At 44.1% G+C, this 13,861-nt stretch overlaps 1 protein-coding gene across 7 annotated transcripts in view; it reads right to left on the reverse strand.

Annotated features, from left to right (window-relative positions):
• Positions 1 to 2,391: 2,391 nt before the first annotated feature.
• Positions 2,392 to 13,861, reverse strand: part of topbp1 (DNA topoisomerase II binding protein 1) — a 41,347-nt gene continuing 29,877 nt past the window's right edge. Inside the window, exons 15-28 of one of the 7 annotated variants that reach the window (XM_037254177.1) lie at positions 12,320 to 12,496; positions 12,092 to 12,207; positions 11,899 to 12,022; positions 11,666 to 11,824; positions 10,867 to 10,954; positions 10,612 to 10,786; positions 10,284 to 10,513; positions 5,931 to 6,073; positions 5,775 to 5,862; positions 5,409 to 5,572; positions 4,830 to 4,958; positions 3,748 to 3,837; positions 3,522 to 3,683; positions 2,392 to 2,614 (exon numbers count right to left, since the gene is read on the reverse strand). In XM_037254177.1, the coding sequence (XP_037110072.1) occupies positions 2,486 to 2,614; positions 3,522 to 3,683; positions 3,748 to 3,837; positions 4,830 to 4,958; positions 5,409 to 5,572; positions 5,775 to 5,862; positions 5,931 to 6,073; positions 10,284 to 10,513; positions 10,612 to 10,786; positions 10,867 to 10,954; positions 11,666 to 11,824; positions 11,899 to 12,022; positions 12,092 to 12,207; positions 12,320 to 12,496 (1,974 nt within the window). In that variant the 3' untranslated portion in view covers positions 2,392 to 2,485. Of the gene's footprint in view, positions 2,615 to 3,521; positions 3,684 to 3,747; positions 3,838 to 4,829; positions 4,959 to 5,408; positions 5,573 to 5,774; positions 5,863 to 5,930; positions 6,074 to 10,283; positions 10,514 to 10,611; positions 10,787 to 10,866; positions 10,955 to 11,665; positions 11,825 to 11,898; positions 12,023 to 12,091; positions 12,214 to 12,316; positions 12,497 to 13,861 lie in introns of all 7 variants that reach the window. The other 6 variants (XM_037254193.1, XM_037254184.1, XM_037254168.1 and 3 more) reach the window with 6 other exon arrangements.

A 13,861-nucleotide genomic window follows, 5' to 3' on the forward strand; every position in this document is an offset into this window, starting at 1 on the left:
GCCTTTTCTGAATGGAGACTTTCTGCTCTTGAGCATGGTCGCACGAAAGGCCCAGCGCTGTATTGTAATTTCCTGAAAACAGAGCTTTCTTAACAAGAATTGTGACTGAACTCAACCAACCTGTGTAAGTCTAAATTTTGTTTCGGTGTCTTAGCCTTTTCTTAAAACTGAAGAAATAAAACGAGCACGCGGTGAGTAAATTGGATAACAGGTGATTCGCTATGGCTTTTGCCGTGAGGCGCGGATAGCGCGCTTCCCAAATTGTGGACCAAAAATCCAACACCAGATAAATAAAAGAAACATCAATCCATCCATTTTCTGAACCGCTTATTCTCACGAGGGTCCCGAGAGTGCTGAATTAAAATGGGAAACGATATGGGCAAACATTATATTGAAGGAGTTCTGAATAGGTGTTTTGAGCCTGAGTTACTATTATGAAGGTCCTATAATTAACATGGCTGTCAAAGCAGTGTTCATGTCATGGGAAATTGTCTAATTTCCCTTCGATGGTCCAAAAATGTTTAATTTACTCGAAATGTTGGATCAACTGACAGTGGACAGTAGTACTGTTCATCTATTCATACAAGCAGCATGTTAAACACTTTTGACTAGATCAGTGTTCTCAAATAGTGGGGCAGCCCCCCTCCCCTCCAGGGAGGCACATTCCGACACTGTGTGTGACCCCAGGGAACTCATTAATTAGGATGCAATGTCATGCAGAGGTGTACTTTTAACATTTTAATAGACAGATTATACAATTTATAGTCATTGAGGAGAGCTGGGGTGTACGAAATATTTTCTTCCATCCATCCATACCGCTTGTCCCCACGGGGGTTGCTGGCATGCTGGAACCTATCCCAGCAGTAAACGGGCAGTAGGCGCGAGACACCCTGAACTAGTTGCCAGCCAATCGCAATATCTTCTTCATAGCAGAAAAAGCACTACACAAGATGGAAGCAAAATGGGCCTGTGCATGCACTTGTGACATTTTTGGTGTTGGCTCAAAGGTTGGTAAGGACTAGAAATTTCATGGCCCCATCTCCTGGATTGTCAACACTGACGGTAGTAAATAAAGTTAGTGACCCCTGGCCTAGAGTATACAGTGGAGCCAGCCTGTTATTAGCGGGGAAGATGGGGGAGGGTAGCCCACAATTAGTAAAACTTCAAATAAATTTGACGCCATTTAAACGCAATGAAGGAGGGGGTGGAGGTGCTGTGTATTTTGGGTGTCCTGGAATGCATTAAGTGAATTCCCATTGATTTCAGTGGAATAAGAAGATTTGCGATACAAGTGTAGGAAGTGCAAAAACAGAAAAATATATACTCAAGTGCTAAAACATGAAAACAGATTTAAATACAGTAACATAGTATTAACAGTTTTTTTACTTCCCACATGTACCGTTTTTTTCCATGTATAATGCGCCCCCATGTATAATACGCACCCTAAAAATGGCATGTTGATGCTGGAAAAAAGCCTGTACCCATGTATAATACGCACCCAAATTTTATTTTTTCCCAATGATCGTCACACACGCATCTGGGTGTGGTGAAATTTGTCCTCTGCATTTGACCCATCCCCGTGTGATTTTGAACCATCCCCTGGGGGAGAGGGGAGCAGTGAGCAGCAGCGGCGCCGCGCTCGGGAATCATTTGGTGATCTAACCCCCCAATTCCAACCCTTAATGCTGAGTGCCAAGCAGGGAGGCAATGGGTCCCATTTTTATAGTCTTTGGTATGACTCGGCCGGGTTACTTAAGTCCGTAAACGTAAAATTATTTCAGAAAAAAGATCATCTTTGGGAACAACCGGATGTTATTCTGCCGGTCAGTATCACTGCGCATGCAGTAGCAAACTCGATAGCGAAGAAATATGTGAGACTCTCAACGGGATCACCAATATTTGAGTGATGTTCCAGTTATTTATCACAATTATTTATTATAATAATAACATATATAATATATATAATAACTATTTATTTATTATTCACAATTGTCATGGTGATCTTTCTGGTGATTTCTTAACTAGGCTGGGAAAAAAACGGTAAACAATCTAGTGATTACTGCACAGCATGAAAAAGCCAAAACTACAGTAGGCTAGAATGAACGCTGAAGACCAAAAAGATAATCAAACTGAGATAATGAGAAATGTCTCACCAAATAATAAATTAAATTAATCCACATGCCCAAAAAATAGAGCAAATTAACCATCAACAGAAGTTGGATGATGTAGCGCCCTCTGCAGACCGGCCACTGTTTCTGCAACCGATAAAGCATTGGACTTTAATGATTGGTTTGGACTTTCAGGATTGGATTTTCAGCAGGGCTCTCAGAGCCGCCAATCACAGCCCGCACCCACACTGCAGTCTCCTCAGCAAGACACGACAAACCGATGTCACATGCGCCACGCTTACTTTATTTTATAACACAAACCAATCTTATTTACAATATTTTGTACATGTGAAGGATAAGAGAGTCAGGGGGTGTTTTTAGAGCAGACGAGACTTTTTGGGCCGGGAGGTGTGCTCTGCTGTTTTGCGTTTCAGTGACTGCGTGCCAGGTGCCTCTTCGGGGTGACTCTCAGTGAGGAGATAGAGCGCCATAGGAGGGATGGGATCCTGCAGGCAGAGAAAACATGGTAAATCCCGACACATCAAAGTGTCCACAAGACACGGGACTAGGCCCGTTGCCTTCTTTATATCATTACAATCTGACTAATATTCATTTATTCATTCCATTTTTAATCAGTAATAGAAAAACAAACAAAAGAGACTGATCCAATTCAATTTCAATTTTAGGCATGGTTAAAAATATATAAAATGTCAAAACATGCCATAGGACAGAATTTGATTTGACCATGAACCCCCATATATCACAGCTCGGAACATATTTCAGACTGCCCCCACAATAAATGAATATCTGTAATTCAGAGAGACATTTTCTTGGATTGTTTTACCACTCCACAATATTTTAAACTTGTTTTATACACGAAACAAACAAAACGACATATTTGAACATACAAAACCTAACTTGCAGTTATAAAATAAAAATATGTGAACATGCGCCTGTAAGAGGTGGGAGCCGAGTATTATTGTGTGACGCTCACGTGTCTGTGAACTTGACAGTAAATATTGAAAATCCATGAGTGATGTCCACCACAAAAATATTTAGAATTGCCATTATCTTTTGCATGTTTTTTGTTTAATTTTCGGGAACCACGACTGATGCTGAAACAACACAAGTTCTCCCATTGTTGGACCAATAAAGGTTAGTTTATCTTACAGGTGACAGCAGCAAAGCACTAGTTTTCTGCTAGACAGGATTATGGCTTGATTAAATGAAGCCCCACCCCTCGCTTCAATAAAGTTCTTGGCCACTAGATGCCATAAAATGGCATCTAAACAATAGTTTTAAATCAGACCGAAGCACAAAAACAGCAAATAGGTTTAAAAAATGTGAACAGTGGAGATATATGGGTTAGTTAAAACAATCTGCACGTAAAGACAGGGGAGTGCGTTAAGTGACCTGCATGAGGTAGTCGGCGATGTACTCGGGTTTTAGGCACATCACCCCCTGAGCGGAGGCGTCTGACACGTCCACTTTGAAGTCTCCTGGCCGCAGGCGGCTGAAGTCGGCAAACAAGTGCGTTGCCTCTTTGTACATAGAAGGAGAGGCACTCAACATCACCTGGAGGAAAATGTGATTTAGTCAAAATGTTTTGTCGTTTTGAAGACGATGGTGGCAGCCAAACCTTGGCCCTGCCTGACTGCAGCAAGCGCCTGAAGCCAGCTTCTCGGCCCTGGTCGATGTTCAGCATCACCGTCCAGCCACTGAAGGCTCCCTGGGGAAAAAAAAACACAAGAGTGCTGCTTAATACACCAGACTGTCCAGCATCATGGCAGTAAGGATTCTTTAAACTTGAGAGATGGGGTTTTTTTTTTGGTTTTGAATGCAGAAATGAATCTAAACAGGACGTATCTTTTTATATCTAAAAATTGAATCAACTAACATTCAGCTTCCAAAACTATTTTTTGTTTAAGAATGCAAGTTAATGACGAAAACAACAGTTACTTTTATTCATAAAAACATGTTTTTTGCAATACACCAGAAAGACATTTATCTAACATTTTAAAGTCCAAAACTTCAAGATTCAAGAATTTTTATTGGCCGTGTTTGAGCATGCCAAACAAGGAATTTGACTTCGGTACATCTCAGCCTCTGTTCAACATTTAGGTGACTAATAACACTCAGAGGCTCGGTGGCGCTCTGGGTAGCACGTCCGCCTCACAGTTAGGAGGGTGCGGGTTCGATTCCACCTCCGGCCCTCCCTGTGTGGAGTTTGTATGTTCTCCCCGGGCCCGCGTGGGTTTTCTCCGGGCACTCCGGTTTCCTCCCACATCCCAAAAACATGCTTGGTAGGCCGATTGAAGACTCCAAATTGTCCCTAGGTGTGAGTGCGAGTGCAAATGGTTGTTTGTCTCTGTGTGCCCTGCGATCGGCTGGCAACCGGTTCAGGGTGTCCCCCGCCTACTGCCCGTTGACGGCTGGGATAGGCTCCAGCACTCCCGCGACCCCCGTGGGGACTAAGCGGTTCAGAAAATGAATGGATGGACATGGACATGTGCGAAAATTGACAAATATTCTCAGACATCCCCTGATCTTCTGATCCCCTTGTACTTGTACAATTTGAAACCAAGTTCTATCCATATGGTGACAAAATTTAACTTGTTTTGTTTGAATCAACATGCATTGATGTGCGCATTTCTATAAATGAGATATTTCTATTTGAAAATGAAATGTTTTTGACATGATTCAATTTGAGCTGCCACATACTCCCTGTTCCGAGGGTCCTCGCAGGACTTTCCTCCAGCGCATGGCAGCTAACGCTAAGCGCCTCTGCTGCGAGCTGATGGAGGGCAAAGCATCCAGGATGGAACTGCTGCCCCATTCATAGTCCTCCTCCTGGAATGCGTGACAAAAAAACATGATCAAGAGTAATCCCAATTACGGTGTCTTAATAAATGTTTATAGCTGCAGTGCAATATGACTCGCTATCAACGTGTAATACAATATTCAATATGTTGAAACACAATATGTATAATATCTTGTGCAATTCCTGATGCAAAGTCACTCTACCTGCCTGTTGCTGCTATTACTTGGAAAACACATGCAACCATAAATCCAACAATTCCAATTCCTGCACCGGTGGACTAAGTTACATTCTACATTATCCTCCTTATATATGCGGATTTATTTATGTTGTCCCACCCTATGTTCCACACCCCATTTCCCCCTAAAACGCACCAACAGAGTGGTGTTTCCAATTTTGTTGTATACCTGTGGAACAATGACAATAAAGGCATTCTAGTCTAGTCTAGTCTAGTCTAAATGTGGAGGTGTCGCCGAGCCCACCGGAATGAAACGGCCCACCGATCGACAGGCCTCCAAGTAAGATCGATGTAGGATCCATTTGCCAGCCGCCATGGCCGCCAGGTACTTTTCGTTGCGCAGTGGTGTGCCTACGATGATATGGGAGCAGGTGGGGTCAAAGGACTGCTTGTCCAGGATGATGCCACCTACAGGCAAAGCAGAACACAGCAATAAGAGCGAATGAAGCCTTCTGCTACTATTGGTTCTCAAGAAAAATAAAATTCAGCTCTATCTGACCCATAACCCAAAATTGTCTGACAGATTAAGAAGAAAAAAAAACACTCCTGAACTTCTTAAATTCTCAAGGGCTCAATTCAGAAGGGCTCATTTACAAGAAGCAAGACTCACCAAGCTCTTCAATGAGGTGACTGTAATGAATGCGTTCCTGAGGAGCAAGTGAAGACATCTGGAATCTGGGTGGTGTCCTGGTCTCCTTAAAGCAGGAAGACAAGGTTTTTGATCCGCCAGACGCCGCCTCTCATCATGATATATGTGAACTCTTACCTTTGTCTCAGGAGCTATCATGGGCTTGGTGAGTGGGAAAGCGATGCTGTGGGCGTCAGGAGTCATGATGTTATTCTGCGGCTCCTCCGTCGGGAGCTCTGTGGCTTTCTTGCTCATTTGCTGGTCGATGACGTCACAAGCTGCTGATGGGAGAAAGAAGGGTGACCAAGATGATATTTTTGAGGGTGGGGAACATGCACAACACAGGGATGAGAATGGCAAATGTGAAAAAACACGGAAAAGTAGCGGGCGGGTTTATGTACCGTATTTTTCGGAGTATAAGTCACGTTTCTTTTCATAGTTTGGGTGGACGAGCGACTTATACTCAGGAGCGACTTATATGTGAAATTATTCAAATCTTTACTTGATCATTAACACATTACTTATTAGTATAGTTGATCACATGTTATTTTCACTTTTAACCGCATGAGGGCGCTGTGGAATAACCTCACTGACAATGAGTTCCATTCACTGACTTCCGGAGTCAGGAGATTAAGTGATTTGGAGTGATACAAATGGGTCGATAAACTACTTATCTCATAGTTATTTGATATATAGTTTATTTGGAGAAGCAACGTGTATGTTGTTAGACTTCAGTAGTTTCTGATTAACTAGCAAGGCCGTGAAGGCAGCGTGGGGGGCGGGGGGGGGGGGCGGGGGGGGGGGGGGGGGGAGATCCAGGGCGCTTGTTTCGAGCACACACTCATATGTTGAGCTCTTGTTTTGTGAAATAAAGAGCCGGTTACCAAACCCACGTCTTGCCTGGTACTTTGGTAACGCTACAATATAGTTATATAGCATATAACTATATTGTACTCCCCGGGAGTCCCAGTCGCAATCGGCGGCATACGGGGAGTCCGCGCCGCAATCAGCGGCATTCGGGGAGTCCGCGCCGCAATCGGCGGCCTTCGGGGAGTCCGCGCCGCACTCGACGGCATTCTGGGAGTCTGCGCTAAAATCGGCGTAATTCCGGGAGTCTGCGCTGCAATCAGCGGCATTCGGGGAGTTTCCACCGCAATTGCCGGCATACGGGGTTTCCCAGTCGCAATCGGCGGCATACGGGGAGTCGGCGCCGCAATCGACGGCATTCGGTGAGTCCCAGCTGCAGTCGGCGGCATTCGGGGGAGTCTGCACCGCAATCAGCGGCATTCGGGGAGTCCACCCCGCAATCGGGGGTTCTGCGCCGCAATCGGTGGCATTCGGGGAGTCCGCGCCGCAATTGGCAGCATACGGGGAGTCCCAGCCGAAATTGGAGGCATACGGGGAGTCCCAGCTGCAATCGCAATCAGCGGGATTCGGGGAGTACGCGTGCAATCGGCTGCATTCGGGGAGTCCGTGCCGTAATCGGCGGCATACGGAGAGTCCTGGCCGCAATCGGCGGCATACGGGGAGTGACTATAATATATACGTAGATCTGTGGAATAATTGGAGCCGCGACTGACGACGTGGCTAACGTCAGCGGCGCACGTAGTTTCGGAGTTAACAGCTGTGTGTGTGTGTTTTTTTTTAAGTGACACGGAAGACGAAGATTCCGATGGAATTAATGATTTGGAGTGACACGGATGGTTTGATAAAATTTTTGTCTATATTACATTTATTTGATACATCTAGTCTGACGTCAGCGGCGCATGTAGTTCCGGAGTCAACAGCTGTGTTTTTTTTTTTAAGTGACACGGAAGACGAAGATTCCGATGGATTTATTGATTTGGAGTGACACGGATGGTTCGATAAAATTGTTGTTTATATTATTGGTATTTGATATATAGTTTATAGTCAAACCTTGGTTTTCGACCACAATCCGGTCCAGAAGGCGGTTCGAGAAGTGAATCGGTCGAATTCCGAATCTATTTTTCCCATTACAAATAATGGAAAGAATTTTAATCCGTTCCAAGACAAAAAAAAACCTTTTTTAAGCATTTTATCAGGCGCATTTTTTTCCGATCGTGCAACTGCAGCGCACTGCAGACCGCGCAACCGTAGCGCGCCGCCGACTGCGCAACTGCACTGCGCTGGTCGCATTATTGTGACAGAGTCATCGCTGAAATTTAGAAAATATTTTTAAAGTCCTGATGTACTTTGCAAAATTTAAGTGGACCTCAGTGCACAGGGAGCTTAATTTGGTCTGCTCGTTCAACCGCAGCGCGCCGGGCGCTCACTGTTCCATTGCTTTAAGAGCGTCTTTGTGTTTTAGGATGGCTTTACTGCTCCCACTTGCTTTCTTTGGAGGCAGGATTAGTGGTTAATACAATCCTCAAAGTGTGGGAATAATTTAAGTGAAGCCTTGGCCTGCCAGACCTGGAGGCCTTGTCTTTACGAGTTTATGACTTTCCTTTTATCTAGGTTCTTCCTTTTTAGTGACGGATGTCTTTTGATCCCTGTCAGCCATATGTGTCCTTCCTGTCCTTATGTTGTCTGTGTGTTTTTGTTCCTGTAAGAGGCCTTCACTAACAATGAGCAGAGCTTATTTGCATAGGCGAAATGTTCTTATTTGGTTCAAAGAAACTTCATTCCTTTTAGTTAACTGTAGGTTTGGTTCATAGATTGTTGTTGATCAGAACTGTTTTTCTCTGTTAAGTGTTATATACAGTTTGAAGTAGTTGCATACAGGTTATCCCATATTTACTCAATGTTTGTTTAAGTGTTTAGGACAAGTTACTCTATTATTGTGTGTTAATTTACCAAGTAGATAAAGTTAGCAAAGGTTTAGTTGCATTGTTCCACAGGAAAGCGGCAATTCAAGTTATCTGATCACACTCGAGGACGAGTCAGCCAACTATGGGAGAAGAACAGCTGGTTGAGGAAAGAGGACAAATTCTGCGGGGGTCACGGGCCGACAATGAAGTGCTAATTCACACCACACTACATTCCTTAGCTAATCAGCGTTGCTACAGACACAATCTCCCCTCCCTTTAGTGTAGCAACGCCTCTGTAACCAGGGCAACCAAAACATTAAAAAGAGGAGCACGTGAAGTAAGGACTCAGAATTGATGGAGATTGTAACTGAGGTTCCTCTCTCTATCGTTCTCCTCGCGAGTAAACCTGTTCTGGTTGTTTTCTCCTCTTCCTTCCAGCGTGTGGTTTAATGTCTGATGGTACTTAGACCTGACACAAAGTAATGAAAATACAATAACGAACGGAGTCAGTCGGCATCCGGGCCGCGCGGTCGGGTTTTCTCGGGTCCTTTCGGCTCATCTCGCGAGGTTCGACCTCTGAATTTTGTTCGACAACCGAAGCAGAAAATCCCGAATTTTTCGTTCAAATTCCGATTTGTTTGAGAACCGGGACGTTCGAAAACCGAGGTTTGACTGTATATTGTTATATGGGCCTGTGGAATCATTTGAACTGCAACTGACGACAATGTGTCCGACGTCAGCGCCGCGCCGCACACTCGGCATTGTTTACAGAAAGGACGAAGGATTCGATCGATGGATTTATTGATTTGGAGTGACAGATGGTTTGATAAACGTGTTATTTATGTTATAGTTATTTGAATGTTAATGTTACGTCAGGCCCATTCTCAGCTCCTCGTTTGTGTTAATATTACGTTAGCATACCGTATTGTTTAGCCTGTTGTTGCTGGTTCATATCTGTTCTTGGTGTTGGATTTTGTCAAATAAATTTACCCCAAAATGCGACTTATATATTCCGGTGCGACTTATATGTTTTTTTTCCCTTTATTGTGCATTTTGTGGCGGATGCGACTTATACTCCGGAGCGACTTTTAGTCCGAAAAAAATATATATATATATATATATATTCTTTAACGATATCATGACAATAGCCTAACATTAGCTTACATGTAACATCATGTTACTTTCTAAACCCACGTGCTTGTAAAAGAAAAAAACGTACCTTTGTGGTTTTTTGGTTCGATGTGCTCCTTAACGTTCCTAGCGCCGCGACCTCCATAGCTTATCACATCTTGACAAAGAATGCATAAAACCTTCCCCGGGACACCTAATTTACGGATATGTTCCGTCAGGCAGGTGGTTACGGACTGTGTTCCGAGTTGTAAGATGACGCAGCTCTCGAGCCATTCCCATCTGAAGCAGTTCTTGATCCCGTTCGACTTGTCTATTTCCCTGGCACGATCCTCGTCTTTTTTCTCTAAGACTTTCGCCATGCTGGCGAAAACTTTTGCTGATTAGGCAAATGAGTAGGCAAATTATGTGACGAAAGTAGTGCCAAAATGCTGCCGAAAATAATTCAACTGTTGTCGCAATACTGCTGCCAGCCCCCCCATATATAAAAACAATTTTCTCAACGGCTCTACACAATTCATGAAAATGATACTTCCGACGGAAAAAAACACGTAATCCGCAGAAAATTCTCATCCCTGACAACACTGCGTACCCATCTGCACCAGCTCCGAGTCGGTCATGGAGACGCTAGGCTGTCTGTCGTACTGCGCCAGGGCCCGCGGAGGAAGCGCCAGAGGTTCAGAGTGCTGTGAGGGACTACCGGGCCACTGCAGGTTGTCGGCCAGCTTGGCCCTTTCTTCCCTGGCCGTGGGATCGTCCCAAACAATCTGCTCGCTCTGGGAAGGCTCCGCGTTGACATCCAGAGCGGCTGCCCTAGAGACCCTTCCATGAGGTTGTCAGGTTAGAGGGAACATCGCCTTTTATTCAGTCATCAAGCGCTCCTTGAAGCACTTTTTTAATCTGCAGCCTCCTCTCCTCACCTTAAGGCTTCCAGAGTGCGTCTGCTGCCGGCAGAAGTGTTAGGGGTGGAGTCTGTTGACCCCGTCCGACAGAGCCGTAGCGACGCCCGCCTGCCAGTTGTCATCTTGGTGGCCGACATGATTTCTTGGAGTGCTTTTTGCAGGTTCTCTCTCATCTGCAGCGTTTCTGTGACCTCTGGTAGAAGACATTGAAACAAATGACTTTTTTTGTGTGGCTTTTTTTAAGTTGAGGGAGAGAAGTGGAGTAACATCCACCATTCTTGTCCGTTAGGTGATCTTGCTCTCTGCTCCCATCACTTGCACGGCGAGAGGTGGAAGCATCCTCTGCGACCTTGTGCTCAAGCTGGAGGATGGATGCGTAAATGTTTTAATGTCACAAAATTTTGGTTGCTCTTTCTGAAATGTCCCACGATTCCACAAAATGCTGCCACTCTAAGTAAAAACAGTCGGGCAGTAACTATGTCAAGGAGGAGCTAAGTTAAGATTTTCACAATTAAATAATTTGTCAGCCATTTAGAAAGTTGACTTGGGAATCTAATTTGTTATGTATTTATGGTTTCAACCTTTTATAAAGGCAGTTATAGGTATTTTTAAGAGGGACATCAATTCAGTTTTTTTTACCATTTGCATTTTTATGTGTCTACTGTGTTAAAGAAATTGCACATATTTGTAGGATGAGTTAATAATAAGACATAAACAATACTCTGTTGGATTTCATCACTTCCGAAACATCTTCATCATGGAAACTAACTCAGGAAAATTGTCGCTGTTCCGTGTGTGTACATCTTATATTTGTATTATTGCCAATGTTTTATGTGATGTGGTCTGTTCTTATTGTTATTTGATGTTATATGTCCTGTAAGCACTTTGTTAAGGCGACAAGCTGTTGTGAAAGCGTTAAATCAATAAAATGTTTTTTATTTTATAGTGGGTCATTTTGACCACATAACAGGGGGGATGGAAACATTTGTAGCTGTGAATGTCCAACACTTGTATTGGGGTGCACCTATGAATCTACTCGAGTAAATGTCAACATGACAACATTTGAGCCTACTTTGGTATCCCAGGCTTCGGTGTTTTCTTGCAGTTGCGTTCGTGTGCAAGGCGCAGACATCTGCGAGCTGCTGGGAACTTGACTGAGGTTTAGGCTCATCTTGGGGTTATAGGTGAAAGGATACAGAGACTCCGGGACGTGCCTCTGCTCCTCGGCACACTAAAAGCCGGCAACAGACCAATGTTGGGACCGAAGTCTTTCAGGGAAGGCAGACAACAGAGCAGGCGACTCACGGCTTGGAGCCAGTGTTGCGAGACCACATGCAGCCCCCTCTCTTTCACGCCTCTGTATTCTCGACTGTTGTCGCTTGCTCGGCCCTGGTAGATGAAGTGGGTGACGCTTTCGTCACAGGCCCATCTTAACGCACAAAAACATTTTTGTCATCATGCCTGTGCTTGCAAAGACATAAAAGTCAGTTGTGGCTACCTGTATTCGGCTCCGAGTGAGGCAGCCACAGCGTTCAGTTCGCTCTGCATCTTGCTCAGCTTCTTCCCCACGCAGATCACAACGCCCGTGAGCGGGCTGGCCACCTCTTTTGCCACCTTGAGGCCAAGTTAGATCCATAGCATATACAGAAGGTAAAAATAACAACAAGTGAGAGGGGTAGAGCAAAAACGGGGAAAGAAAATACAGAAATGTAGCGCAGTTAACAACCTCCTTCCTGGCGGTGCTGAGCTGCGGGCTGGAAGTGACAGCTTGCATGTCAGCAAGGTAGCTGCCACGGGTGCTGTTAGCCAGCGCCACCTTTAGGTTTCTGTTGATGACGTCAGTCAGTGGTGTCTCTGTCTTCTCGCCGGTCCCGCCTGGTGTGTCCAATGCCGCCAAGGCGTCCTGGAGCCAATATACAGAACTCTTTATATTTTAAAATGATGGTTTCAACTCTGGAGAATTAAGTTGTAAATGATGAGTATTTCTTTAAATAAAGAATTTTACCAATACTGTATATTGTATTTCAAAACTCATTCCACTATATCTTTTGTAAATTGATTATCATTACATTACTTATAGATAAATCTCTGAACTAGAATTGAGATGTTTTCTGGTAAATTGCATAAATCATTTATCCATTTTTATTCAGCAATATCATGAAATAATTTACCGTATTTTCCTCACTATAGGATGGACTTAAAAGCTTATAATTTACTCAAAAAAACCACAGTGCGCCTTATAATGCAGAGCGCCTTATATATGGATCAATTGATGAATTTGTTGATCCATACTGGTTGTACATAGCGTTCTGCCAAAATGTTTCAGTACGTTTTAGTACAACTAGTAAATTACAAGGTCGCATCGCTTCCCAGCATTACGGCAACCGTGGTCGGGGGCGTCACTGAATAGCTGTTGCACCCGCGAGGCTATTTCATTTCAAAATAGGCTGCTCCGTTAATGTTTTCGAGTATGTTTACGGATCAATATCCCACGGAATCATAAATAAGCAGCACCAATGTGTTAAATCAGTCTTTAGTCTGTTCCGATCACTTTTATGGGTTAGAGTTTGAGAAACGTGATTGTTTACGGACTGCCACGACACTGGTGAGGCTCACGGGAGTCTGCGAGCTGAGGCTCATGGGAGTTTGCGGGTGGCTAATGCTATAATGATAGCTGCTGCTATACGCACGAGGTTATTTCGTTTCATAATAGGCTGCTCCGTTAATGTTTCGAGTAAATTTACGGATCGATATGGAAGGGAAACATAAGTAAGAGTACCAATGTGTTCGATCGAACTTTAGTCAATTCCGATCATTTTATAGGAGATAGTTTGAGAAACGCGATTGTTTACAGGGGGCTGCCACGACACTTTGCTGAGGCTCATGGGAGTCTGCGAGCTGAGGCTCATGGGAGTTTGCGGGTGGCTAATGCGATAATGATAGCTGGTATACGCACGAGGCTATTTCATTTCAAAATAGGCTGCTCCGTTAATGTTTCGAGTAAATTTACGGTCGATATGGAAGGGAAACATAAGTAAGCAGTACCAATGTGTTCGATTGAACTTTAGTCAGTTCCGATCATTTTATAGGAGATAGTTTGAGAAACGCTATTGTTTACAGAGGGCTCATTGGTTATTGGCTAGTGGATGCATACCGCAACCCTAGTCAACCTCAGTTTGTTGCAGTATAGCTTCTATTTTATGCGCCTTTTAATCCGGTGCGCCCTATATGAAATAATTTCTAAAATAAAAAATTCAATGAGGGTGCG

The sequence above is a fragment of the Syngnathus acus genome, chromosome 1 (assembly GCF_901709675.1).
Source record: "Syngnathus acus chromosome 1, fSynAcu1.2, whole genome shotgun sequence".
NCBI classification, from domain to species: domain Eukaryota; kingdom Metazoa; phylum Chordata; class Actinopteri; order Syngnathiformes; family Syngnathidae; genus Syngnathus; species Syngnathus acus.